The sequence below is a fragment of the Vipera ursinii genome (assembly GCF_947247035.1).
Source record: "Vipera ursinii genome assembly, chromosome: 1".
In the NCBI taxonomy this organism is placed as follows: Eukaryota; Metazoa; Chordata; class Lepidosauria; order Squamata; family Viperidae; genus Vipera; species Vipera ursinii.
In genome coordinates, this window is record NC_139512.1 from 323172674 (window position 1) to 323198375 (window position 25702).

The 25702-nt window shown below is 35.6% G+C and overlaps 1 protein-coding gene and 1 long non-coding RNA gene across 22 annotated transcripts in view; one reads left to right on the forward strand and one right to left on the reverse strand.

Annotated features, from left to right (window-relative positions):
- NRXN1 (neurexin 1) overlaps positions 1–25702 on the reverse strand; it is a gene marked incomplete at its 5' end in the record, with an annotated part of 949216 nt that overhangs the window by 818207 nt on the left and 105307 nt on the right. For 14 of the 21 annotated variants that reach the window (XM_083350270.1, XM_083350281.1, XM_083350265.1 and 11 more), the window contains one exon: positions 24381–24410. The exons of 4 other annotated variants lie outside the window; for them this stretch is intronic. In XM_083350270.1, coding sequence (XP_083206396.1) covers positions 24381–24410 — 30 coding nt within the window. Of the gene's footprint in view, positions 1–23491; positions 23504–24380; positions 24411–25702 lie in introns of all 21 variants that reach the window. 3 more of the 21 variants (XM_083350269.1, XM_083350283.1, XM_083350267.1) reach the window with 1 other exon arrangement.
- LOC310633089 overlaps positions 1–25702 on the forward strand; it is a 262877-nt gene that overhangs the window by 534 nt on the left and 236641 nt on the right. The window lies entirely within an intron of this gene.

The window sequence follows — 25702 nt, forward strand, 5'->3', positions numbered from 1 at the left end:
GTAATTTCTATTAGTGACTATATTGTAACATTGTGATTTTTTGACTTGATATATGGCAAGAAAACCCAACCTTCCTATCTCTATGGAACTGGGATGGCTCTATTTGGCTTTCTTGCTTGTAAACCAGTAAATGTGCACCAGAGATATCTGTCAGAATATCTATTTATAGAAATTTTGGCTGGAAGCTCTGTGATCTTCCCAGATACACATTACTGTACTATTGTTATCACTGCATTGCAATGATCTATATAGTACTTGATTTGGTGTTAATATAAAAATAAAAAAAACAATCTTATGGTGGACACAGAGAGAGATGAGGAGAAATGCAGCAAAATTCAGTTTTAAAAAAATCTTAAAGTAAAGCCAGGAAATTCCCATGAAGTAGTGCTCAGTAACCATGGCAACTTTGCACAGTAGCACAGAGCCTTCTTTTCTATGCAATGTTATTATTCTTGAAATCTGTCTTTCAAGATGTGACAGGATTATATCGATCTCCTGTGACCTAAAGAAATGCCAAGTGCCCAAGAAATGTTAAATATAATTAATATTTTTTGTTATGAGTCAAATAATTCAAAATGTTTCATGAAAACAGTACCTCCCAAAATGGGCATATAATCAACAATGGCTGCTAATTATAAATTTAGAAGAAGGAGAAATAAAAACAATGCATGCTATGGTCAATCTCTATATTCATCCTATTATTTGAATTTTATTTTATTTTTTAAAAAAGAGGCATGATCAAGGTAACATGCATGTAGCCACATTAACCCCTTGGTAACAAATCCCACTGGTCTAATAAAGTACAGAAGGAAGGCTAATAAATTATTATCTTGAAATCACAATTATCTCAAGGGGATGCAATAAGAAAGGTGTATAATCAGGAGAACAACTTATTAAGAATTCTCCAGGGTGTCCTTTTATTAAACTCAAGTTATTATACTGGAACTAAATTGCACGATACTGTTTCCAATCAATCTATTTCAAATGGGTTAAGTTTATTATATTTATGGGAATTTTTTTTCTCCACCAGATTAGTTTAATAATGAATAGATCAGAGGTCCCCAACCTTTTTTGGAAAGGGAGGCAGGCACCATTACACATCTGTGCACATGCATAAATGGGCTGTATGCAGGCACATGTGCATGTGCAAACGGGGCCATGTGTGAGTGCATGCACAAATGGACATATGAGTGTGAGTGCCACAAATGGGCTGCACTAGTGCCAGCAAGACCTTTTGGGGTGTTGCTAGCACCGACGGGATGTTCAGGGCAGTTCTAGTGCTGACAGGATGTTCGGGTCAGGGTGATGCTAGCTCCAGCAGGATGCTCGGAGCAGCGCTAGTGCGAGTGTGAGGGGTGAGCGTACGCACGCACACATGTTCACTGGCCATGCCTTCATGCAGCCTGGTGGCCAAAAGGCCACAGCCCGGTAGTGGGCCATGGTCCACAGGTTGGGGAGCCCTGGAATAGATAGCTCTTTTTTTTCCTTTTTGATCTCTCCATACATTTCATGTTGGAGACACCATTTAAGATGTTTCCAGGTTGCAAAGATTAGCCAGTGACATCACTGTTGTCTGGGGAATGCCTATGGAGCCTCCTTTCATGTCCCCATTAAGGAGCTGGAACAAATGACAGAGGCTCATCCCTCCCCCCAATGCAGCAGCACTCAGATCTCAAATGTGGGCTTTTCTAACCTGTAACTCATCATCCTAACCATGTGAAACACCACAATCTTTTTTTTTTCTTTTTGATGAAGAAGTGTTGATCCTGCTCAGTCTCTCAATGACCCTTTATATCTGACAACAGTATTGTCCTGGGTAGCCTCTATGCATTATTTTTATTTATTTTTTCACTTATTTATTACATTTTTGAATTACCCATCTACCTCAGAGAGGGACTGTGTGGTGTACAATAAAATATTAAAATATAAAAACAGCATATAAAAGTTTAGAAAATGCAGAAATCTGTTAGAAATTAGTTAAAAAGGCAAAGGAGGGCTCTCAGGGTGCCAACCAGACCCCGCGAAAATTAAATAAAACAAAGACCTAGTAAACAAACAGATAATACCAGCCCTGTTCATATGCTCTATCCACTTTGCTCCCCACACATTGTAGCCTCCCTTCCTTAGAGCAAGAGAAGATCTATCTATACATTCTATGAGTATAATGACTAGTCTATTGGAAAGACCAAAAAAGGAGGGGGGTGTTCAAACATATTACAGGTAAATAATTAATGGCCATTATAGACATGTAGATGATTTACCTCTAAAAAAGGGAGGAATATATAAATATTCTATTTGCTGGTTCATGTGCTAGCAGCTGTTTTTCTTGGTTGAGATAATGAAAATTTTTCTTTTTATTTTCCTTCCAACTTTTGCTCTTCCTTTTAAACTTCAACTTGTTATTTATGTACCTCAATATAAGGCTCACAGAAGCTTGTATAAGATAGGTACTAAAATTCTAGGAGTGCTGCCAAAGTCAGTGGTTATTTGATTACTCAATAGAAACAGACAAAGTTGAATCAAATTCAGGTAAAAAGACACAATAAAGACCTGACATGACAATTAACAGTTCCTGGTGCTTGAAATTGATTATAGAAAATAAATTATAAAGTGACAATGGTTTAAAATCTGTTAATAGAATCTAACCATAGTCCCTTGGCCACAAATCTACAGTCATCTGAAATATTGGAGACATGGCATCTCCTATCAATTTTTGTTAAACTGTTTTTTCCCCAAGATTTGTTTAATTAAAGATAATCCTTGAGTTATGACCATAATAGAGACTAACCATCACAGTCATAACATATGAAGTTCATAAAATGGACCATCCATGTGAACAACTCTATTTTATGACCTTTTTTATGATGGTCATTAAACTAAGCTATCGCCTGCTATGGGCCAATTTTGCCACAAATCTAAAATAAATACCAGTTTTTGGCAAAACAAGCATAAAATGAGATCACATCTGTGGGATGCTGCAAATGCTCAGTTTCCAAGTGATTGATGTGTGGTCACATGACCAGATGGGAGAATCACTGGATCACTGATTCTGGATCATAACTACTTCCCTAGTAGATATAGGGGGTTGCTAAGCAATTGGTCATAAGTTGAGGACTACCTGTATTCAAATTACTGAAATTATTATCCATCTTCACATATATTAATACATCTTTATACTGCAGTGGTTCATGTAGGTTGTGTATAACAACATATTTCCAAGTTTATGTGATTGTCCCACTATATATTTTGAAAATGGTAGAAATTGGTTATTAAAACAGCAAAAGCTTCAATAATAATCTTCCCCAGATATCTAGAACACCAGATCATCCCATCCCCTTTTTGGTTCAAAATAGCCTTGAAACTATGGCTTTGTAGAAGGCATTTGCATTTTAGCAAAATCATATTACATCCAGTGCATGTAATACTATCTATTTGTTGGTATATTGTAAGCTGCTTAGAGACTTTGGAATTTGTATGTCCTATAAAGCAATATAAAGAAAATATTTTAAATTTCCATCTACCATATATTTTTTAGGCTGAAGCACAAAAGTTTAAAAAGTTGGTCAGATTCATAAATAACAGTAAAGCTTATACAAAGAAGAGTCCTTGAACATACTAATCTATTGCTCCCTTTTGGCTCCTCCTGAAGGTTTGAGTAGTTTAAAAATAATTCTCAACATTAACTCTTGTGATATTTCTAGGTCACTGCGTATACCCAAGATCTTTAAATGCAAAGTAAGTATGAAATTTTTAATCCTCATTCTGAGTTCTTAGCTTTTTATATTAATTCCCACTATAGATGAGTGGGAAATTCACAAGAATTGCTTACTTTACATTTTTGGTTGTATCTATTGACTGGCTCCAGATTTATTGTTGTTTGCATCAAAGTAGTGAGCATTTTGCGATCATGCATAATACCAAGATGTTTAATGAAAATATTTAGGAGTAGCAGTCACAATAAATTTGACAGGTGATAGTTGTGGAAGAAAGATACAGCATTAGATTATTTTCCATTAATTATTCTACAAAATTGACTTGATTACATAATTTTGCCAAATATCTGCCCTAAAGATCTACAATAAACAATAATCAGCAATGTTTAGTATCTGCATTTAAACATTATTAATATTATTTGATATTAATTGATATAAATTAAATGATGTTATCTATTGGAACACTGGAACTATCCCCTCTGAAACAGAGCCTCTGGAGCAGGGGTGTCAAACTGCCGGCCCACAGGCCAGATGCTTCATGCCAAAACCGCACCCACCCCATTGCCGGCAATGGGAAAAAAGTCAACAATATGTCACGACACATCACATGACATCGCGAGATTGACACTTGTGCTCTGGAGCAAGGTTCCCCCTCAGATTCCTGATGACCTCATTCTGTGGCTTTGTAGAAGAGCAGTGAAGGTCTGGCATCCCCTGATTTTATCAGACTTGACATCTTTTATATTTATCTTTTATTGAATTTTATTGTAATTTCTTGGTAGCTGAACCAGAGTCAGATAGCATACAAGTTTAACACCTGATACTACTAATAATATATGGAACTGGTTAAGATCAGGAGTATTAAAGAAGGAAACTCAAGGCTTTATTTTACCAACTCAAAAGCAAGCTTTGCCAATTAACTGTATGAGGGTAAAAATTCAACATGTAAGAAACAATACCAAATGTTACTTTGCTGCAGTAAAATTTCTCAAACTTACTACAAGCAGCATCATGACAGAGTTCCCAGAATTATTCACTGGAAATTTTGCCAAAGGTTTGAATGTAGTGGCACAGTGGTTATTGCAGGCTAACTCTGTCAACAATATGGAGTTCAATCCTGATGAGCTCAAGATTGACTCAGCCTTCCATTCTTCTGAGGTCAATAAAATGAGGATCCAGATTGTTGGGGGAATATACTGACACTGTAAAACATTTAGGGAGTGTTGTAAAGCACTATAGAGTGGTATATAAAGTTAAGTGCTATTACTACTAAGACCATCAGGTTGATGTTTTAGAAAACAAGCAGATTAAGATCTTGTGAGGTTTTAAGATCCAAACGGGCAGATATCTTGTTCATAACATGTCTAATATAACAATTATTGAGAAGAAGAAAATGGAGTTCACTGATGTTGCTTTTCCAGCTGATCCTAGGACTGAAGAAAAAACAACTAGAAAAATTATAAAATACTGAGACTTGCAGATCTAAGTTGAACACTTATGGAAAAAGAAATCTGTTGTTATACCAGTTATGATTGGAGCCCTTGGAGCAGTATCTGAAAGACTTCCTTGATATATAGAAATAGCATCCTAACGTTTTATTTTGTTTTGTTTTTTAAAGAAAGAAAGAAAAAAAACACTGTTTCGAATTGTTTGGAATTGCTAGGGATCACTCTTCTAGGTATTACCTTAATAATTCTTAGATCCTTGGTTAGGTCTTGAAACTGAATTTCCCTAACACAAATACAATATTTGACTGATTGTACTAGCAAATGTATTTAATAATGTTATATATTTGATACATTATTAATTATTACATTTTGTATTTAATGATTATTTAATCATTTTTTCTTTCTGCCCTGTTAATGTTTTAATATGCTGGCAATTCATATGTGGTCCTGGGAACTCATATGTTACAAGAATTAGAAGCGAATGTAGAAAGAAATGGGGACTTGTGAAGAATCTGTATTTAAAATAGAGATAATCAGATAAGAGGCAAAGAAATTTTTGGAAAAAAAATATAATAATCAAGGCAAGAGATGCTATTGCAAAAATCAATTAAAAGAGGATGGTAAAGTATAATGAGAATTATTAATAATAATTTGAAAAACCTTGACATGGAAAAAATGCATGATTCTAGAGAAGATATTTAAGTAATAGGAAAATTAGGAAGACAAATCAGAAGTTTTATATTATAGAATCATAACAAAGAAATCAGTCCCAGTGAATACATAAATTCAAATGAACATAAATAAGTACAGTTTAGAGAAGACTAGATCAGCAGAGGAAAAATAATGAAATAGAAATAGCTTTAAAATATTGGGAAGATAAATATTAAAACAAAGTACAAGATTGAAGATTTTAGCTGTTTAATGAAGAAGGACAAATACAGCTATGAAGAATAGAGATAGACAGATGATAGCAATAGCAATAACACTTAAACTTATATACCACTTCATAGTGCTTTACAGCAATCTCTAAGCAGTTTATAGAGTCAGAATATTGCCCCCAACAATCTGGGTCCTCATTTTACCAACCTCAGATGGATGGAAGGCTGAGTCAACCTTGAGCCGGTTAGGATTGAACTCCTGGCAATGGAATGCGGAGTTAGCCTGCAATATTGCATTCTAACCACTGTGCCACCATGTAGATAGATAGATAGATAGATAGATAGATAGATAGATAGATAGATAGATAGATAGATAGATAGATAGATAGATAGATGATAGATAGATAGACAGACAGACAGACAGACAGACAGACAGACAGACAGATAGACTTTTTGATTTTCTATACAGAGAAGAGCAACAATGATGATTAGGGGACTGCAGGCTAAAACATAAGGAATGGTTGCTAGAATTGGGAATGTCTGGTCTAATGAAGAGAAGGACGAGGGGTGACATGATAGCAGTGTTCCAATATCTCAGGGGCTGCTACAAAGAAGAGGGAGTCAAGCTATTCTCCAAAGCACCTGAAGGCAGGACAAGAAGCTACAGACAGAAACTAACCAAAGAGAGAAGCAACCTAGAACTAAGGAGAAATTTCCTGACAGAACAATTAATCAATGGAACAACCTGCCTCCAGAAGGTGTGAATACTCCAACACTGGAAGTTTTTAAGAAAAGACTGGACAGCCATTTGTCTGAAATGGTATAGGGCTGTGGTGGCGAACCTATGGCACGTATGGCACAGGTGGCATGCAGAGCCATCCCTGTGGGCACATGCGCGATTGCCACAGAGGGATGCAGGGTTGGGCTCCTCCCTTCCCCCTCTCCATGCATGTGGAGTCCAGGAACAGATGCAAGAGCTGGGAGGGGTGAGAGAACCTATAAAAAGAGCCGTTTTGGCAGGAGAGTGAGTGAGCAGCCTTTGGAAGTGACCAGTGGTGAGTTTCAAATCATTTAACAACCAGTTCTCTGCCTCACCTTCCCTCTGTCTTGGTTGGCTGGGCTGCTCAGGGGGTTGGCTGGGGTGGGTGCAGGAGGGTGGGGGTCATCAGGTCCCAGCTGGGGGAAAGCAAGGTGGTCTGGGTGGAGTGGCATTATATACACATAATGTGAAAGCTCAGATTAAGGAGAAATGGCTCCTAACACCAATAGATTTATTTAACAGTTTTGATTTGCATTTGATTCCTATGAGGACAAAAAGATGAAAGGAACAAGAAAGTATGCCACTAATAAAGCTGATTGATTGCCACAGAGAAACTGTACCTATGTGATTGCTAGGAGTCTAAAATGACTTCATGGTACAATCAATCAATCAATAAAGTTGCACCCTGAAACTTATGCTAATACATATATATGCTTGAAAAGTCTGTTAGAAGTCTGAGTTTATGGCTTAAATTTTTAGGACAGTCTATTAAATTTGTGCAAGTATAATATGCCTATTAAATCTATACACAAATATTTTTATCAGTTTATATGCATCTCTTTTAGAGAATAGTCTCAAAAGAGTAAATAAATGCACATTTACCTGTAAATATCAAACTTTCCCAAACCTGAAACCCTCCAATTGTATTGGACCTAATTCTCATAAAACTTGAGCACTGCTAAAAAAACATGACATTAAATTATTACACAATACCATGTAAATGTTTTAAATAGAGCCAGCAACACGTTTGCTTGCAAAGATTCATTTTCTTCACTTATTTTTATTTTTGCATGAATTTTCTCTTATGGCTACCATGGGCATCACTTCTTTTACAAAAACAAATGCTGAATGTAACAGTTCTTGTAATACATTTGTCCTATTTTCTTCACTCTTGGAAGGCACAGTTGATGCTCCAGGATAATGGTCAAATTCAGTCATTCTTACTGGGCAAATCAACTCTGGTTTAAAATAGCTAATTGTTCTTTGGGAAAGATGAAAGGAGAATTGAGAAGCCACTACATCTTTTCTTCAGGAGATCATTAAAATGGTTTCTGTCTTGTTCTCTTTTTGTAAGGACTGAACGTGGCAAAGTAGGAATCAAGGATTCTTTGGTCAGATGGTGCAAGGAAAAAAATGTAACTCAAAGCTAAGAAAAGCATAGCTAAAAGCCTAGGATTTAAACTGGGATATCTTCTGAGTAATAAGACTACTTTCTTGCCTATTTCAAAGCAGTTTACCCAGCTGTGATGGGACTGTGAAGCTTCTGATACTATAGAACGTATGCATGAATTTCAGAGAATGTGAACATTTTATTCAAGATATGAAGTCTGACATTTTTCAGTGATAACTGGCATGCATTATGGCTTGTCGATAGTGAGTAGGGAAGTTACATGAAACCAAGAAGCAGAACTAAGAATAATAAAGAAGTGACTTGACTGGGACAGTTAGTATCTGAAAACACTTCTTTTAAGCCACATATTTTCAAATTCAACAGAAGCTATTTCATAGAAATAAGAAAATGAGTCTAGCTTAAGAGGAAAAACCATTTAAAATGTAAATGTTTTAAAGCAAAAACAGCAATCAGATAAACTATAAACCTATTTCCCATTTTCTCTCACACTTTCTCATATACATTCATAGCAAATAAAATGGAGAGGGTTTTAGAACAGCCTCAAATTAATAGAAGAAAGGAAACAATATTTGGATACTTTTCTATATGAAATATATATATTTTAAAGCAATAGTAGCACAAGAAACTAGACTAGCTTAAAACTAATACCTTTTTAAAAAAAACCTGGGCAATTTTTAAAATATGGGTTGAACAGTTAATATGATATATTCAGTCATGAAATAATGCAATCTGTGCTAGGTCCTTTTGACTTTTGGTTCCACCACATTACATAAGTAGACTAGAAAATTCTATGACTGAAATGTTCAGATTTTTTAAAAGAAAATATGGATGGATATGAATTTTACCTTTTTAGGCAGTGAATCAAAATATCAACAAAAATAATTTTACTGTTAATTTCATGTGACCCTGTTACATTTGAGAAGAATTGTAATTGGCTTCTTACACACATCATTTGATATGCTTAGTTCCATTGCATACAAAAATGTATTAATAAATTCTGCATATTAATATATAAAAGGAGAATGCTGAAGGCCAAAGATACTTTTTATTATCAAAGGGCAACTTTAGAAATCAGTAGTGTAGATTGCTAAAGGCATTCATTCAGCTTCAACTTTTCAACTTTTTCAAATTGTATAAACCGACAAAGCAGAGTATACAGTAGATAGCAGCAATGTTCACCTGAACTCTTGATACCAGGCACAGGATTAAAAAGAGTAAACTGTGAAAAAGTGACAAAATAAGGAGAAAGTAAAGTCTTCCAGGTATTAAATGTTTATCATCTATTATTTAATTTGTATCAACTATTAATGTAGTAAACAAACTGGAAGACCTAAACAGTGACCTGCAAATGAAAAAAAAATGACACTGTGCCATTTCTATCTGCTGGAGGAAAATTAAATAAATGCAATCAAATGTGTTCATTATAACTATAGATAGAATAAATCCTTGATGGAGATTACTGAAATGTTCTTAATTTCTTTAACCTAATCACATGTCAATCTGCTCTTGCAGGAAAACTGACAATGGGGACATCAAACCATTTTTTTTGCAAATTTATTATTCAATGTTCCAATGAGATTATGTCCCAAAAGCTGGAAAAATTGTGGAATTATGTACACTACATTTAATTTATGGTGTCTTATCTCTCCCAGCAATGCAATGTTTTGCTTAACTCCAATATTTAACAAAAAATGAGGTTTAATTAATGTATCTAAGTTCCTTACTACAAAGTTTATCTTGCACTGAATCTAAACTTGCATTAATAATACATTTTCATCATCTACCTAAAATAAAACCTCTTTTATTTTGGGAAAAATATATCTTAAGGAACACAAAGTGAAAAATATTTCATTATGCGCCAGATTTAATTTACTCACCATACATTGTAAATTGGACAAGATTTCACTACTGTAGATTTTTTTTCCATTTCAAAAACTCTTCAACCAATTATGTTCTTCGGATAGATATTGTTAATTTTCAGTTTATTTATTAATTACACACACACACACACACACACACATATATACACAAATAGCCACCATATCAAAATGGGCTCACCTAGTACCTAGGCCCAATTCCAGGATCTTTAGTATCTTACAAAAGGCTGACAAATAACAGAATAACAGAACAGAATAACAGAATTGGAAGGGACCTTGGAGGTCTTCTAGTCCAACCTCCTGCTCAAGCAGCAGACCTTATAGAGTTTCAGACAAATGGCTCTCCAAGTCTCTTTTTAAGAGCCTCCAGTGTTGGAGCACCCACAAATTCCAGAGGGAAGCCACTCTACTGATTAACTGTTTACACTGCCAGGAAATTCCTCTTTAGTTCTAGGTTGGTTCTCTCAATTAGTTTCCATCCATTGTTTCTTGTTCTGCCTTCGGTCGCTTTGGAGAATAGGTTGACCCCCTCTTCTTTTGTGGCAGCCCCTCAGATATTGGAACTCTGCTATCAGTAGGTCACCCTTGGTCCTTCTTTTCACTAGACTACACATATCCAATTCCTGCAACAATTCTTCATATATTTTGGTCTCCATTCTCTTAATCATCTTTGTTGCTCTTTTCTTCACTCTTTCCAGAGTCTCAACATCTTTTTTATATTGTGGTAACCAAAAATTGGATGCAGTATTGTGGTCTTATCAAGGCATTATAAAGCAGTAATATAGCATTGCTGCTGAATACTGTTTATAAAATAGAAATGTCTATTTGCCCTCTTGGGGGCTGGCAAGTAATTTGGGGCTGGGGGAGGCAAATTATATGAAATTTGGTTCAGACTTTATAAATATGGATAATATGAGAAGAGGAAAGAAGAGAGGACAGGTTTTTTTTCTGTTATCAGGTTCTTGCTGAATCCAGAAAGGCAGTTTTGGTGAGTAGCTGTGGTCAATCTGTCCCAAAAAATATTTTATTGTATTTAAAGTGGCAATGATTGGGTTAAAGCTGTAGCAAAACAGGCACTCCAGATGGCTAGGAAGGAAAGAAAAGCAAGCTAGAGATGAAGTTAAAGTTGAGGGTAATAAAGGAGGTAGAAAAGGAAAATAAATTAGTCAGGCAAGCAGGAAGTTTAAATGGGTCAAAGAAAAAAAATGCAATTAAAAAAATAACCCAGGTAGCTCATCTTAAATGCCAGTTGCTCAGGAACAACAGAAGACAATTATTACTCTTCCGCTCAGGTTTGTGAGTTTTCTGGTTGTATCTGGTCAGCAACTGTATAGAAGAAAATTCTTAATGAGCCATTAGTCTGATTCAGCAAGATTCTTCTTTTGCCTTTATGTAAAAAAAAATAATTTAATTTTTAATTTTATTAAATTTAATTTTTAATTTTTATTAAAAGACTAAAATGCATTCATATGATGTTAAATATGATATAGATTTGTGTAAATATTTTTTAGATATAATTTATATAAATATGTACACAGAATTCAGACATCTTTATTATATAAAAATAATTGAACAACACAAGATAGGCTTAAGATACAGGAGGATCTGGACAGACTTGAACACTGGGCGCTATCTAACAAAATGAAATTCAATGTGAAAAAAGTAAGGTTCTACATTTAGGCAGGAAAAAACAAACGCACAGGTATACTATAGGTGATACCTTGCTCAATAATAGATACTGTGAGAGGGATCTTGGAGTCCTAGTGGACAACCACTTAAATATGAGCCAGCAGTGTGCTGCAGCTGCCAAAAAAGCCAACACAGTGCTAGGCTGCATTAACAGAGGGATAGAATCAAGATCATGTGAAGTATTAATAACACTTTACAATGTCTTGGTAAGGCCACACTTGGAATACTGCATCCAGTTTTGGTCACCATGATGTAAAAAAGATCTTGAGACTCTAGAAAGAGTACAGAAGAGCAACAAAGATGATTAGGGGACTGGAGGCTAAAACATATAGGGAACGGTTGCTGGAATTGGGTATGTCTAGTTTAATGAAGAGAAGGACGAGCGGGGACATGATAGCAGTCTTCCAATATCTCAGGGGCTGCCACAAAGAAGAGGGAGTCAAGCTGTTCTCCAAAGCGCCTGAAGGCAGGACAAGAAGCAACAGATGGAAACTAGTCAAGGAGAGAAGCAACCTAGAACTAAGGAGAAACTTCCTGACAGTTAGAACAATTAACCAGTGGAACAACCTGCCTCCAGAAGTGGTGAATGCTCCAACACTGGAAGTTTTTAAGAAGAGACTGGACAGCCATTTGTCTGAAATGGTATAGGGTTTCCTGCCTGAGCAGGGGGTTGAACTAGACTACTATTTCTTGTTCCTCCAGAAAGACATGAGAAGCATGTGTTTCAAAACTGAAGATAAGACCAGTGGGATCATTGGCTTATGACTTGCATAGCTTTGCAAGATACAAAATAAAGATAGGGAGGGGAAATCCTTTTCCCACTTGCTTTCTCTGATATATACAACTATAAATCTGATATCTACATATAAGAGAAAGAGAACATTTGATGAAATATTGACTACATAGGCTGTAGATATTTGACTCTTTTGAGACAAGTCTCCAAGACATTCAGGTAATGTGATCTTTTATTTTGATTACTATGTTTTTTCTCAACTGCATTCATTCATAATACCTGGTTTGGATAAAGAATAATAATAAGAGAGAAAAAGAGACCCTGTTTTCTAAATTCAGTTTTTATTTTTAATCTGATTTATTTCATGACCAGAAACAAAAGTAAAGAAAAATATGTATTTTTTTTTCAAAAGAAGTATAATTTGAATGTAAGCTTCCTTTTTTAAAAAAATGCTATGGTAAAAATTGCTGAGTGATGATTTGTGCTGACTGATTTATTTACAAATTTTCCTGCCTTTTCTTCCCATTAGAGCATGGGTGTCATACTCACAATGGCATGTGACATGTTGTGATGTATTGTGAGTTTTTCCCCATTTCTGGCAATGGGGTGGGTGCGGTTTTTGGCATGACGGATCCAGCCCACGGGTCAGCAGTTTGACATCCCCGCATTACAGGAGTCATTCAAATGGGGCTACAAAGTATAGAAGGACACATCAAATGTCAATAATAAGACATCATTAAACTGGAAATAGCAAAGGAAAAGAAGCAAAAATCCAAATTTTAAAAAAGAATATATTTATTAAGCAAGTATAAAATAAATGCTTGATTAAGCTTGTTAAATTCCATTAGAGGTGGAATATATAGATAGAGGTAGATCTTCTGGGGTACCAGAAATCCTCTATAGTACTAGCACCAATTGACATTCACAAGTACTTTAAGAGGAATCTAACAGCTGATCTTAAAAGAATGGAGAAGTGCCTTTAGGAAAAGATGCACAATCCTTCAAGTATCCATTACTTGATAATCAGCATTCTAAGAGGATTTATATTCAGAAACAAATTTAGCAAACATGAAACATGTAATATAAAGCAGTTAACCTGTGTATCATTTTCAGAACAAAAATATTTCATATAATTGATGCAACCTTGCAACTTAAAAGGTCAAAACCTAATGCTAATAATAAGACAGAATCAGTGATTTAATAATTAGAGGGTTGAGTTAGGACAGTAAGATGGCACCTAGAGAAACTTGAACTGGCCAGTAGCTCTCTAATTCAGCATCCTTCAACCTGGATGCTTTCAGATGCACAACCCTTCAGTCACATAACCATATCAAGGAGAGAATTAATCAAGGAAAGAAGCAACCTAGAACTAAGGAGAAACTTCCTGACAGTTAGAACAATTAACCAGTGGAACAACCTGCCTCCAGAAGCGGTGAATGCTCCAACACTAGAAGATTTTAAGAAGAGACTGGACAGCCATATGTCTGAAATGCTATAGGGTTTCCTGCCTGAGCAGGGGGTTGGACTAGATGACCTCCAAGGTACCTTCCTCCATCATCATCATCATCATCATCATCATCATCATCATCATCATCATCATTATTATTATTATTATTATTATTATTATTATTATTATTATTATTATTATTATTATTATTGCATATGTGGAGAGAACAATATTTTTGGATGGTAGCTGGGATGGTGGAAACATGCTCATTCTCCTAAATTCCATGGAGAAAAGTTGAAATCAAGTGGAATGATCTAAATAATTTTGTTTATTCTGGAATACCACAAAAATTGCAAAGCTGAAATATTTACTTGGATCAACAGATCAGATTCTGAGTACTTGAAAGTCCACAAACTATTTTTCACCAGCAGAAATAAGTGCAATAGAAGATACTATTGTTCTTCTCCATTTCTCATATTTAGAAAATAAATAAATGAAGCAACTCTTATTTTAAGAGAACACATGAAAGGATGACATACAGGCCAATGTGATTGGTCTTGATAATTCTGAGAAAAAAAGCCACATGGGTTAGCCTAACTCAGGGCTTTTCAACCTTTTCACTCATTGTACCACTTTTACGATATGGCAACATCCGAGTACCACCAGTCGCCTAGCAAGGTGTCAAAAACTTGACCAAAAAACAAAAACAAAAAAAGGGAAAAAGTGATAAAGAACAGGTAGTCCTTGACTTACAACAGTTCGCTTAGTGACTGTTCGAAGTTACAATGGCACTGAAAAAAGTGCCCTCCAAGCCACAGCCAAGCAAGACACCTGCCTGCCTGCCCAGCGGCACTCTTCCTCCTGTCCGAGGTTTTCATTGTTGTGAGCATTTCTGTTGAGGATTGTCAGCAAGGGTGGGGTGGGGAGTGTTTGGTTTTTATTCCCCCCGACTGCTGGGTGGTTGCAGCAGGTTTTGGTCACTTCATATGACCTTGGGACACTGTGACCATCATAAATATGAATCAGTAGCCAAGCATCTGAATGTAAATCACAAGACCCTGGAGATGATGCAACATTCCAGCTGATCGGCGCTTCTTCTGGGCTCAGCAGAAGTGACAAGATCAGCACCGAGCTCCAGCTGGAATTTGGCACTGATCCTGGTGCTTCCACTGAGCCCTGACTGCCCCAAAGAAGTGCTGATCCTGGCCCTTGCACTGAGCTCTGACAACCCTGCAGCTCCAGCCATCTCTCGCTCAGGCTTGTACGATGCTGCCACCGGTTCAGCTCATTCCGTTCCCCTGCAACCACTTTTCTAGGATGGTGGCGTACCATGTGCCAGGTGCCCATGTACCACAGGTGGTACCCATACCACTGGTTGAAAAACCCTGGCCTAACTGAATGACTTCCAAAAGTTTTCTTGGGTTGGTTGGTTGGTTAGTTTAAGAAAAGCAACAGGAAAAAGAATTATTCTTATACAAAACACATCTATTCTGTATCATCGCAATAAAATAAAACTTTAGGACTTTGAGAAAAAAAAGAGTAGCTTAGTAAATCAGTAATTACTGCTTTATTGCTGTTGCTTTGAAAAAAGACACAATATATTGTCCCTGAGTTTCACAATAAAAACAAACTTACCTTGGAAGCCAATTGGGTTTACTTCTGAGAAATTATGATATCAGATTGTATACCCTCTTTGAAATAATAGGTTTACAATATTAGTTTAGATTTTTTTTAGAGATATGGTGTTTCTTCTTACCCAACTATCTCATCCATGTTGTTTTTCCCCCTGTTCCATCTTGAACAGTAATTCTGAATTTGTTTTGAAATGTATTGAAAATATTCAGTAGCAGGGTATTTCATTTTTGGGATTTATCAATAACACATGAATAATTTTCCTATTCTTATGTAAACTACAGTTGCTTCTTTCATTCTTCTAAAAAACTTTGATATTTATGGGAACACTTTGCTTCACTTATTTTAAAGGGATATCTAATGTAGTGGGAAATCAACATCTTTCATTTATCCTACAACCTACCCAGAGATGGAGAAGTCCTAATCCATGGATTTAGATCAGAATTACTAGTCTACTTTCCTTATAGGACTAGGATGTTTAACCTCTTGTATGTGACATAGAGGCAAATATTTCAGGTAAAGTATAGATAACACTGTACCTGCCACTACCTTAAACTTTACATCAGAGTTTAATAAACATGTATCATTTGTAAGGATAGCAATTCTATTAACATGTAATATATATATATATATATATATATATATATATATATATATATATATATATATATATATATATATATATATATATATATATATATATATATATATATATTGCTCAAAAAATAAAGGGAACACTTAAACAACACAATGTACTGTATTTAATAGTAGGATATCTTATCTTGTGTTCCCTTTATTTTTTTGAGCAGTATATCTCCCAAAAAGTAGAGAAGGGAACTAGGGGATTAGCCATATTGGATTTAATTCTCACTAACAGAGATGAAATGATAGAAAATGTCGAAGCCACAGGAACCTTGGGGGGAAGTGATCATGCAATATTGGAATTCAACATTCTGGAAGCACAAGCAATAGAACACAGCCAAACTAGAGCCTTGGACTTTAAAAGAGCTAATTTCAATAAACTTAAAGAGACCATGGGAAGAATTCCAAGGATGAGAATCCTAAAGGCGAAAACAACTGAAGAAATTTTGAAAAGTGAGATAATAAAGGCCCAATCTAGTACAATACCAACAAAGAAGAAAAATAACAGCTCTCAAAAGAAACCGGCATGGCTGCATAAAGAACTCTCTGATAAATTGAAAGATAAAAAGGACAAGTATAAGAAGTGGAAAGAGGGGCACATAACTAAGGCAGAATATCAGCAAATAGCCCGTGCCTGCAAAGATGAAGTGAGGAAAGCTAAGGCTCAAAATGAACTAAGGCTTGCGACCAAAGTCAAAAACAACAAAAAATGCTTCTTTCAACATATAAAAAACAAGAAAAAAGTTAAGGAAATGATTGGTTCATTAGTGGGGGAAAGTGGCAAGAAGGTGACAAGCAATAGGGAGAAAGCAGAACTATTTAACTCATTTTTTGCATCTGTCTTTACACAAAGGGAAAAAACAGTCCAACCTACCAAAACCAGTGCCATAAAAATAGAATAGAAACGCGAGTTAAGATAGGCAAAAAAATGGTAAGTGAACACCTGTCCAGCCTAGACAAGTTCAAATCACTAGGACCAGATGGATTACACCCCAAAGTTCTCAAGGAACTGGCAGACGTGATCTCAGAACCACTGAACTATATTTTTCAAAGATCCTGGAGCACTGGGGAACTACCAGAGGACTGGAAGAGAGCTGATGTAGTTCCCATCTTCAAAAAAGGGAAAAAAATAGATCCAGGAAACTACAGACCTATCAGCCTGACCTCAATACCTGGGAAGATTCTGGAAAAGATAATCAAACAACAAATCAGCGAAAACCTTGATGCAAATTCCCATCGTCCAGTACGCTCACACAGAGAAGGCCTCCTCAGTGTACCGTCAGCTAGGCAATGTCGGCTGGCGACCCCCAGGGGGAGGGCCTTCTCTGTGGGAGCGCCAGCCCTATGGAATCAGCTCCCCCCTGAGCTTCGGATGGCCCAAAACCTCCAATCCTTTCGCCACGGCCTCAAAACACTCCTGTTCCACCAGGCTGACCTAGACTGACAGGCATTTTAATTAATTTATATTTAGTATTTTTAATTTATTTTTTTAAAAATTCTCTAATTTTAATTTATTGCACAGATGTTCTCAATTTTATTTCTATCTTGATTTCTGTACCTATTATATGTTTTGCTGTTAGCCGCCCTGAGTCCTTCGGGAGATAGGGCGGGATATAAATCCCATCAATAAATAAATAAATAAATAAATAAACAAAGTCATCACTAAAAGTCAACATGGGTTTGTCAAAAAGAGATCATGCCAGACAAATCTTATTACATTCTTTGACCAAGTGACAAAATTAGTGGACCAGAGGAATGCTGTAGATATAATTTACTTGGACTTCAGTAAGGCATTTGATAAAGTAGATCACAACCTACTACTTGATAAGATAGAAAAATGTGGGTTAGATAGCATCACCACCAGATGGATTCGTAGCTGGCTGACAGGCCGTACTCAGCGTGTGGTCCTCAATGGAACTGCATCTACATGGAAGGAAGTGTGTAGTGGGATGCCCCAGGGCTCTGTTCTGGGCCCAGTGCTGTTCAATATCTTCATTAACGATTTGGATGAGGGGATAGATGGGGAACTCATCAAATTTGCAGACGACACCAAGCTGGCAGGAATAGCCAATACTCCAGAAGATAGTCTTAAAATACAGGACAGACTCGAACAGACTCGAAACAACCTAGAACTAAGGAGAAACTTCCTGACAGTTAGAACAATTAACCAGTGGAACAACCTGCCTCCAGAAGTGGTGAATGCTCCAATACTGGAAGTTTTTAAGAAGAGACTGGACAGCCATTTGCCTGAAATGGTATAGGGTTTCCTGCCTGAGCAGGGGGCTGGACTAGATAACCTCCAAGGTCCCTTCCAACTTATTATTATTATTATTATTATTATTATTATTATTATTATTATTATTATTATTATTATTTCACATTTTGAAGGTCAGTAAGTCATAATTTATAGGATTATTGAATACCATGTGTGATTGCAATTGCAGTGATTCACTTACAGTAATTATGGCAAGAAAGATCGTAAAATAGGGCAAAACTCGCTTAATAACAGAAATTTTGAACTCAATAGTGGTTGTAAATTGAGGACTGCCTGTAATAACAGAACCCTAGTTAATTCTGATGTGTTGCGGTTAGAGTTATGAAACTTTAATATTGAACAGTTCAAGTGGTGTTAATAGTATGGAACTTCAGATACCTCCCAGAACACCAAACTGCCAAAGTCTTTATATAATTATCTATGGGATCAAGGAAAAAGGAGAGCGCCAGAAAAAAGCTTGTGATAAGAGTATTAAGAGGGGTTGCTCAAAGATGCTAGAGTACCATCTGTGAATATTTTATTTTCTACAGCTGCATCATTTTGAGTGATGTAACAATACATAGGGATCATTTACTTAGAGCACTGCAAAACTTCCTCAGTGTATATTTGGCACAGGCTTTCTTCTTTACTATTTGGCATTCAATACTGAGCTCCTTTAACAGCTGTTATGAGTTTTGATGCCATTTAGATTTTTCAAGTAAAACTTATTCCCAAACAATGGACCTCCTACAGCTGGTGATATCACTTATATGACATGTAAATAAGGAAAAATAAAGCTAAGTCAGAAATGGAGACTTTGAACTTTTTTAAAAATACCTTGATTTACTTATGGGTATGAAAATAGAAGTAGAAAAATAGGGACCACTACGGTGGGAAGGTAACAGCGTTCTGTGCGCCTTTGGCATCTAGTCATGCCGGCCACATGACCACGGAGACGTCCTTGGACAAGCGCTGGCTCTTCGGCTTTGAAACGGAGATGAGCACCGGCCCCCTAGAGTCGGAAACGACTAGCACACATGTGCGGGGAACCTTTACCTTTTTACCTTTTTATGAAAATAGAACTAATCACTTTAGCTGCTTGTTCCTTTAATAAACAGTGTAAAAGTATGGGAAGGGGACAAAAATAGGGGGACAATAAAAAACAAGAATAGAAGAATGGTTAAGATAATAGTGTAGAAACCAGGAGACCATGAGTTTTAGTCCTGCTTTAGCCATGATAGCCAACTGGGTGCCCTCTGGCCAGTCAATCTCTCTCAGCCCAGCTCACCTCACAGGGTTTTGGTTGTGAGAAAAATGGGAGGAGGAAGCAGTATTAGGTATGTTTGCTTACCCTGAGTTATTTATAAAAGTAATAAAAGTGGGATAAATACATAAATGAAATATAGAAATGTTCTACTGGAATTTCTCATTCACGAAGAAATTATTTTCTTATGAACCTTCAGTGCAATGCTTTTGACAGAATAGTTTAGTGTGCGTGGCGTGTCCATCTGTGAGAGACAGAGGAACCCATGGAAGATAGAAATGAAGAAGAAGCAGAAGCAAGGAGGTTGGTGATGGAAGAGGAGAATGTGAAACAAAAATAAAAGCTTACTAGGCAAAAGAAGAAAATCTAGGGAACTAAAAAGCAATGTTTAATAATGATATTGGAATAAAACTGCAGTAGCATAAAAAAGCAAGAAGCTGAGAATTTATAAATATGGTGGGCCCAACTGATTTTTTTTTTAATTTAGGGGGAGTTTGTGCCTCTGAATGGCAAGAAATCAATACAGGGGTCACTTATAGTCAAGGTCTTAAGGCTTTTTTCCTTTTTTGAGAGTCTATTGCAGGGGTAGGCAACCTCGGCTCTTTTATGACACATGGACTTCAACTCCCAGAATTCCTGAGTCAGCATAGCTGGGAGTCGAAGTCCATGAGTCATAAAAGAGCCGAGGTTGCCTACCCCTGGTCTATTGTACCAGTGAACTTTGCAATGAATATCTTGCATTGGAATGCATAGACATAGATTGCATAGGAAACTAACGATGCTCAAATACAGATATCAACATACTGAAAAATAAAAAATATGAAAATGTATTAATCCATTAAATCAATAACAAGACAATTCTTTTTAAGTATAATAATAATGAAATTTACAGAAATTAGCAAACATTTTGGGGGGCTAGATATCATAAATTACATTGTTGTCTACATAAATTAATGAATGAAAAGGTAAATTTAAATTAAAGGATTGTGAAATAAGATTGTAGTTTTTTCCCTATTCAAATTAACATATCCTCCCTGAAATGGACCCATGTACCTACAAAGGGTTTATAGACTTGGGTTAAGAACCACTGACTTGAACTATAAAGGATTGTTGTGTAAAAATGGGATTGTTGATTAAATCCCTATTTGTTATCAAACATATTGCATGAGGATTCATAATCTTTGTTCTGTAATGTTGTTGTGATTTTTTTTTAAATCATGCATATCAACTCCAGCTCCCTGTCAGAAGGGGGTGGGAATATAATAAATATTGGCAGGAAGGAAATAAATTGCAGGTTTTAGATAAGTGGTGAAAATATATTAGTTCCGACAGTGCTAATGTATGTTTAAATGTTGTAGATTGCTAATCTTTGCCATAGACTGCTAACACAAAGCTTTTATATGATATGGTCAATGTACAAAAATAGGAAAACAAATCCAACAGTGTTAGGTACTGTATATACAGTATATTTCATTGTTCATAATAGCAGGGTCACCATATGTTGAAAACCCTGTCCACGAATCATTTATCCTTGTGAGGTATGTTTTATTAGAAGAGAATGGCTTTTTTCTGCTGAACCATGACATTGTTGCTGTCACAATTTTGTCCACTTTCTTGTTGAACTATATAAGCATGCATTACCATAGCAACTTTCCCATCACAGAAAACTCCTGATTATATTAAGCGCTTTGGACAGATATATAATATAGGTTTTTCTAAAAGTTTTTTTTTCCAGATCTGAATAAATCAAGGCCAGTCCTACATGTGATAGTATGATGGTGTTAGAGGAACAGTTACCTTCTCCTTTATTCACATTTATATCTCATAAAGAATAATTTATAATAATTTTTTTGAATCCTTCCCATTTACCAATAATAATGTATAATTCTGGTGCCACATTCCTTGTTTGTTTCAAAATCCCAAATCAGTAGACATTCAAAACAAAACAATATATCCTGATAGGAAAGCTATTTCTAAGGGAATAAAAAATATATATATTCTTTTCTTCCTCTTGCTTCCTATTTGAACAACTCATTGAATGGTAGTTTTTAGGGCATTTTGAGGCATAGTACCACTACCCTAAATTGCAAGATTTAAACATTTTAAATTACAAATGGCAGGAATATAAAGTTTTATAATACAAATTAAGATGAAGGACCAACATCAGCAAATCTATTCTCAGAATACAACACTTTCAATAATTTTGTTGGTGCATGTATAGCTGAGCCTATTATTAAGCAAAGGGAGGATTTAGATGATAAGAATGGACAAAAAAATCTCATTTTTTTAATTTATTATATTTTATTGTATTGTTACATTTTGGTGATGTCATTTCTGATATTATCTGCCAGATACACCAAAGCAATTGGCTTCGGGAGCAAATTGTAGTCATGCGGCACCATCTATTGTAGCAGTTTTGGTGGTATATAACACATTCAGTAAAATGTAATGTGAAATGGAGAGTGGCTGAAAATTCCATGGTTCATATGTTAACCAAACAATACAATTACATTGCCAAAACAATTTATTTCCAGAAACACACAAGCACACGCACATACTATATATACTTAAATATTTTGACGTTCTTTCAAATAGAAATCCTTTTGAGTCCCACTGATAACAACAAAAGAAAATTGGGTATTTCATTTTCCACTTGAAGCCAGTGACACTAAAATGCTTTGGATGGTTTGCACTTCGTTTTTAATTACTATACACTGATACATTAATTAAGTTTCAAATTTACCAAAGGATACAGGAAGAGTTACCTGTTTTTACTTGTCCTCACCCAGAGATTTAAATAACAAATATAAGAGGTCAAATAAGGCCTCTTCCCCAAAACTCTTAACACAACCTACTTTTGTTTCATTTTCTGGGTCTCTTATCTCCCTTGTTGCATTCATGCTTTGAACAATACACAAAGTTAAAAACCTATGCACAAAATTCTCATAGACGAAACTGCACCCAAGCTTCTACAATAGACAAAAGCTCTGGTCACATGGTACTCAGACTTACATGCCATTGCAGTGGACCCTGAGCCAAGTTTCTCAATTCAGTTATCTGGTGGCTTCATGCTTAAAGATTGCCTCCAATAGATATGCTTTGCATTTGGAGGGCAATGAAAACAGAATTCATACCTCAGATGGTTAGTTGAATTCAGCTTCTCCAGGGCCTGCCTCCGATTGTTCTTCTGAGCTGCTGCCTTATTCCTGGAAAAGTCTCTATCAACCCATCCCCATTCTTTCTTCCTTATATTTTCTCCAAGCAAATATTGGTGTTTGGCATTGCCTTTCTAATACCATAAATCATAGACTCACTAAAGTTTTTAGCTATTAGCAATTAATTCTCACCTACATTTCTGCCAATCTCTATCCTATCTTAGAAACATCCATAATTTTTGTACTGGAAAACTTGGCTAGTAGACTATGTCACATATAAGATTTTTACACTGTGAAGATAATAGTTCCTTGGCATTAGATCCTAGTGTCACAGCCATGTTATTCATATTCAAGACACAACAAACATTCTTAAAAAGGTTTTGACTCTGGTTTTTTTCCTCTGACCTTTACCAACTAAGCTTTTCTTGTAAAAAAAAAAAGCATACCTACCTCCCACCAACACAATGAACCAATACTAGATACATAAACAGTACTTGCATCACTCAGACATACTTTACAGCATATAGATGGTTTTTAAAAGAATGGGAAGGGAGGTAGAAGGAAGGAAAGAAGAAAGTCATGTAATACCTTTACTTTTACCTATGGATTTGATGAAATGGTTCCATGAAGAAAGTATTGCCAGACAGAAGAGAAAACAAAAAGAGAAACAACAGTAAGAGTTGTGTGTGTAAATGTAAATGCCATCACAGTTCAAAACATGAAAAGAGACAAAACTTGAGGCAAATGACTGAAGACAATGGAGATGCAATTGGCATCATATTTTAAGAATTACAGCTTTCCAACATGCACAAAAATACAGAAGTAACCCATGCTTCATTTTTCAAAGGCATGACACAAAAGTAACATGAACACTGAGTTGGGTGGGCAAGAATTTGCACAAGGTGATGAGGACAGATCACTAATTCCATTATGCTGCAAAAATATGTTCTTAACATTCCAGAAGCCAAAAACAAATGGTTTCTGCATTTTCCAAACAACCATGCATTAATGCAAAGCAGATTTCTTTTTTTGGGGGTGGGTGGGGGTGGGGGTCTTCTTTCATATCTATCTGAAGAGTGCATTTCATATTTTATGATCATCATTACATTTAAACTCACAGCAATTTCCCAATATGATTTTTAGAAATGACACCCTTTTTAACAATTATTTTATTCTTAGTGGGATAAGGGAAACAATAAAAAATAGAACAAAAAGGTTCAAGACCAAATAGTAAAAAATAACAGCAACATAAGTTAGATCTATTTATAGACACACAGTGCAAAAAAAAAGGGGGGGGGAGGGGACAAAAGATGTAATTAAGACTGTGTGATTATTTACAGCCTGAGACAGTTCACAAGCATTTGGCCATCATTTGTTATGATGGACTTTGAAGCAGCTACACAAAAAAGAAACAAAGAATTTTTATAAAATAAAATAAAATGATTGAAGCAGAGTGGAAAAGGAGCAGAACCCATACCTTGGTCGCCCATCATCAAGTGCGCCAGACCTTAAAGGGAAACAAGAGCACAGTCAGCAATGAACAAGGGTTCAAGGAAGGTGGTAGTGTCACAGTGACTTTTTAATTTCTTTAATAACAGGTGTCTGTGTCCTGTGAAATATTTGCATAATACTGCAAAGTTAAAGGGGCATGTTTCAACCACCAGTTGGAATTCTTTTGGAGGTGGGAATGGGACAATTGTATTACTATTTGAACATAATAATTCTGGATTACCTTTTATCTTCTTTAAGCATTAAAATAGGTTTTAATGACAAAAATAGTAAGAAAGTGATTTCAACTTCAACCAATTCCTAGAATATTTGTTCATAAAACTCATAAATACTTTTTTTTTGCTAGATGGATGCTTCAGCCTGCAGTTATAAAATAGTTTCTTTTTATTTATTTATTCTTCTCCAAACCTGGAGTAGTGTCAACCTGAAGAATGGGCTGGGTCTGATCTTTTTCCTCTCATTGAAAATGAGCATTTCAAATAATTAAATAAAATAATTACTTTATCACATTGAAATGAAAATGCAAGGGACGTTTCCTTGTTTGTGTGAAGCTAAAATAAATACATTTCTGAATATCATCATCATCATATCCAGTGAACGGAAAAACAGTACAGTATAAAGTGGAAGGGGGAGTCCTTGTTATTAGTTGCTTTGACTAGCTGAAAATGAATTGCACTTTTGGTTCACCAAAATCAAGCCTGTTTCTTAACTATTGTTTTTCAAAATAGTAAACAACTGTAGGTTATATAATTCCTTAGCAAGCAAATTATCTAAAAAAACCAAAACAAATGGGGGATTGGGGACTGTATCCTTTTAAAAGAAATATGCAAACTTTACAAACATCAATAGAAATTAACTTTAGACAAAAGAAACACCTAATTTAAAAACAAAGTCATAAAATATTATTCTATTTCTTTTGGAAGAGGGCAAAAGAATCACAAAATACAGTCTCATGCATTTTATTGTTACACATTTCTTCACACAAATAAGGTATGTAAAAGAATATGCTGGTTTTCACTGGAAGGTAAGATTCCTAAACTTTACTAAGGCTTTTACTTCACATAGAAAATTGAGCATATATGCAATAAGAAGGTAACATGTTCTCCTAAATTGGGAATGTTTTCAGAAATAGAGTTCATATTATAAATTTCATATTATCAGTCAAAGAAAGAAAATTTAAAACAATATAGCAAACCTGCACCACAAGCTAGGTTCTGTTACAAATATCAATCCTGTGCCTGCATAATCACCTCAATAATTACAGTAACTGTTTTTATTATAAAGGAATCT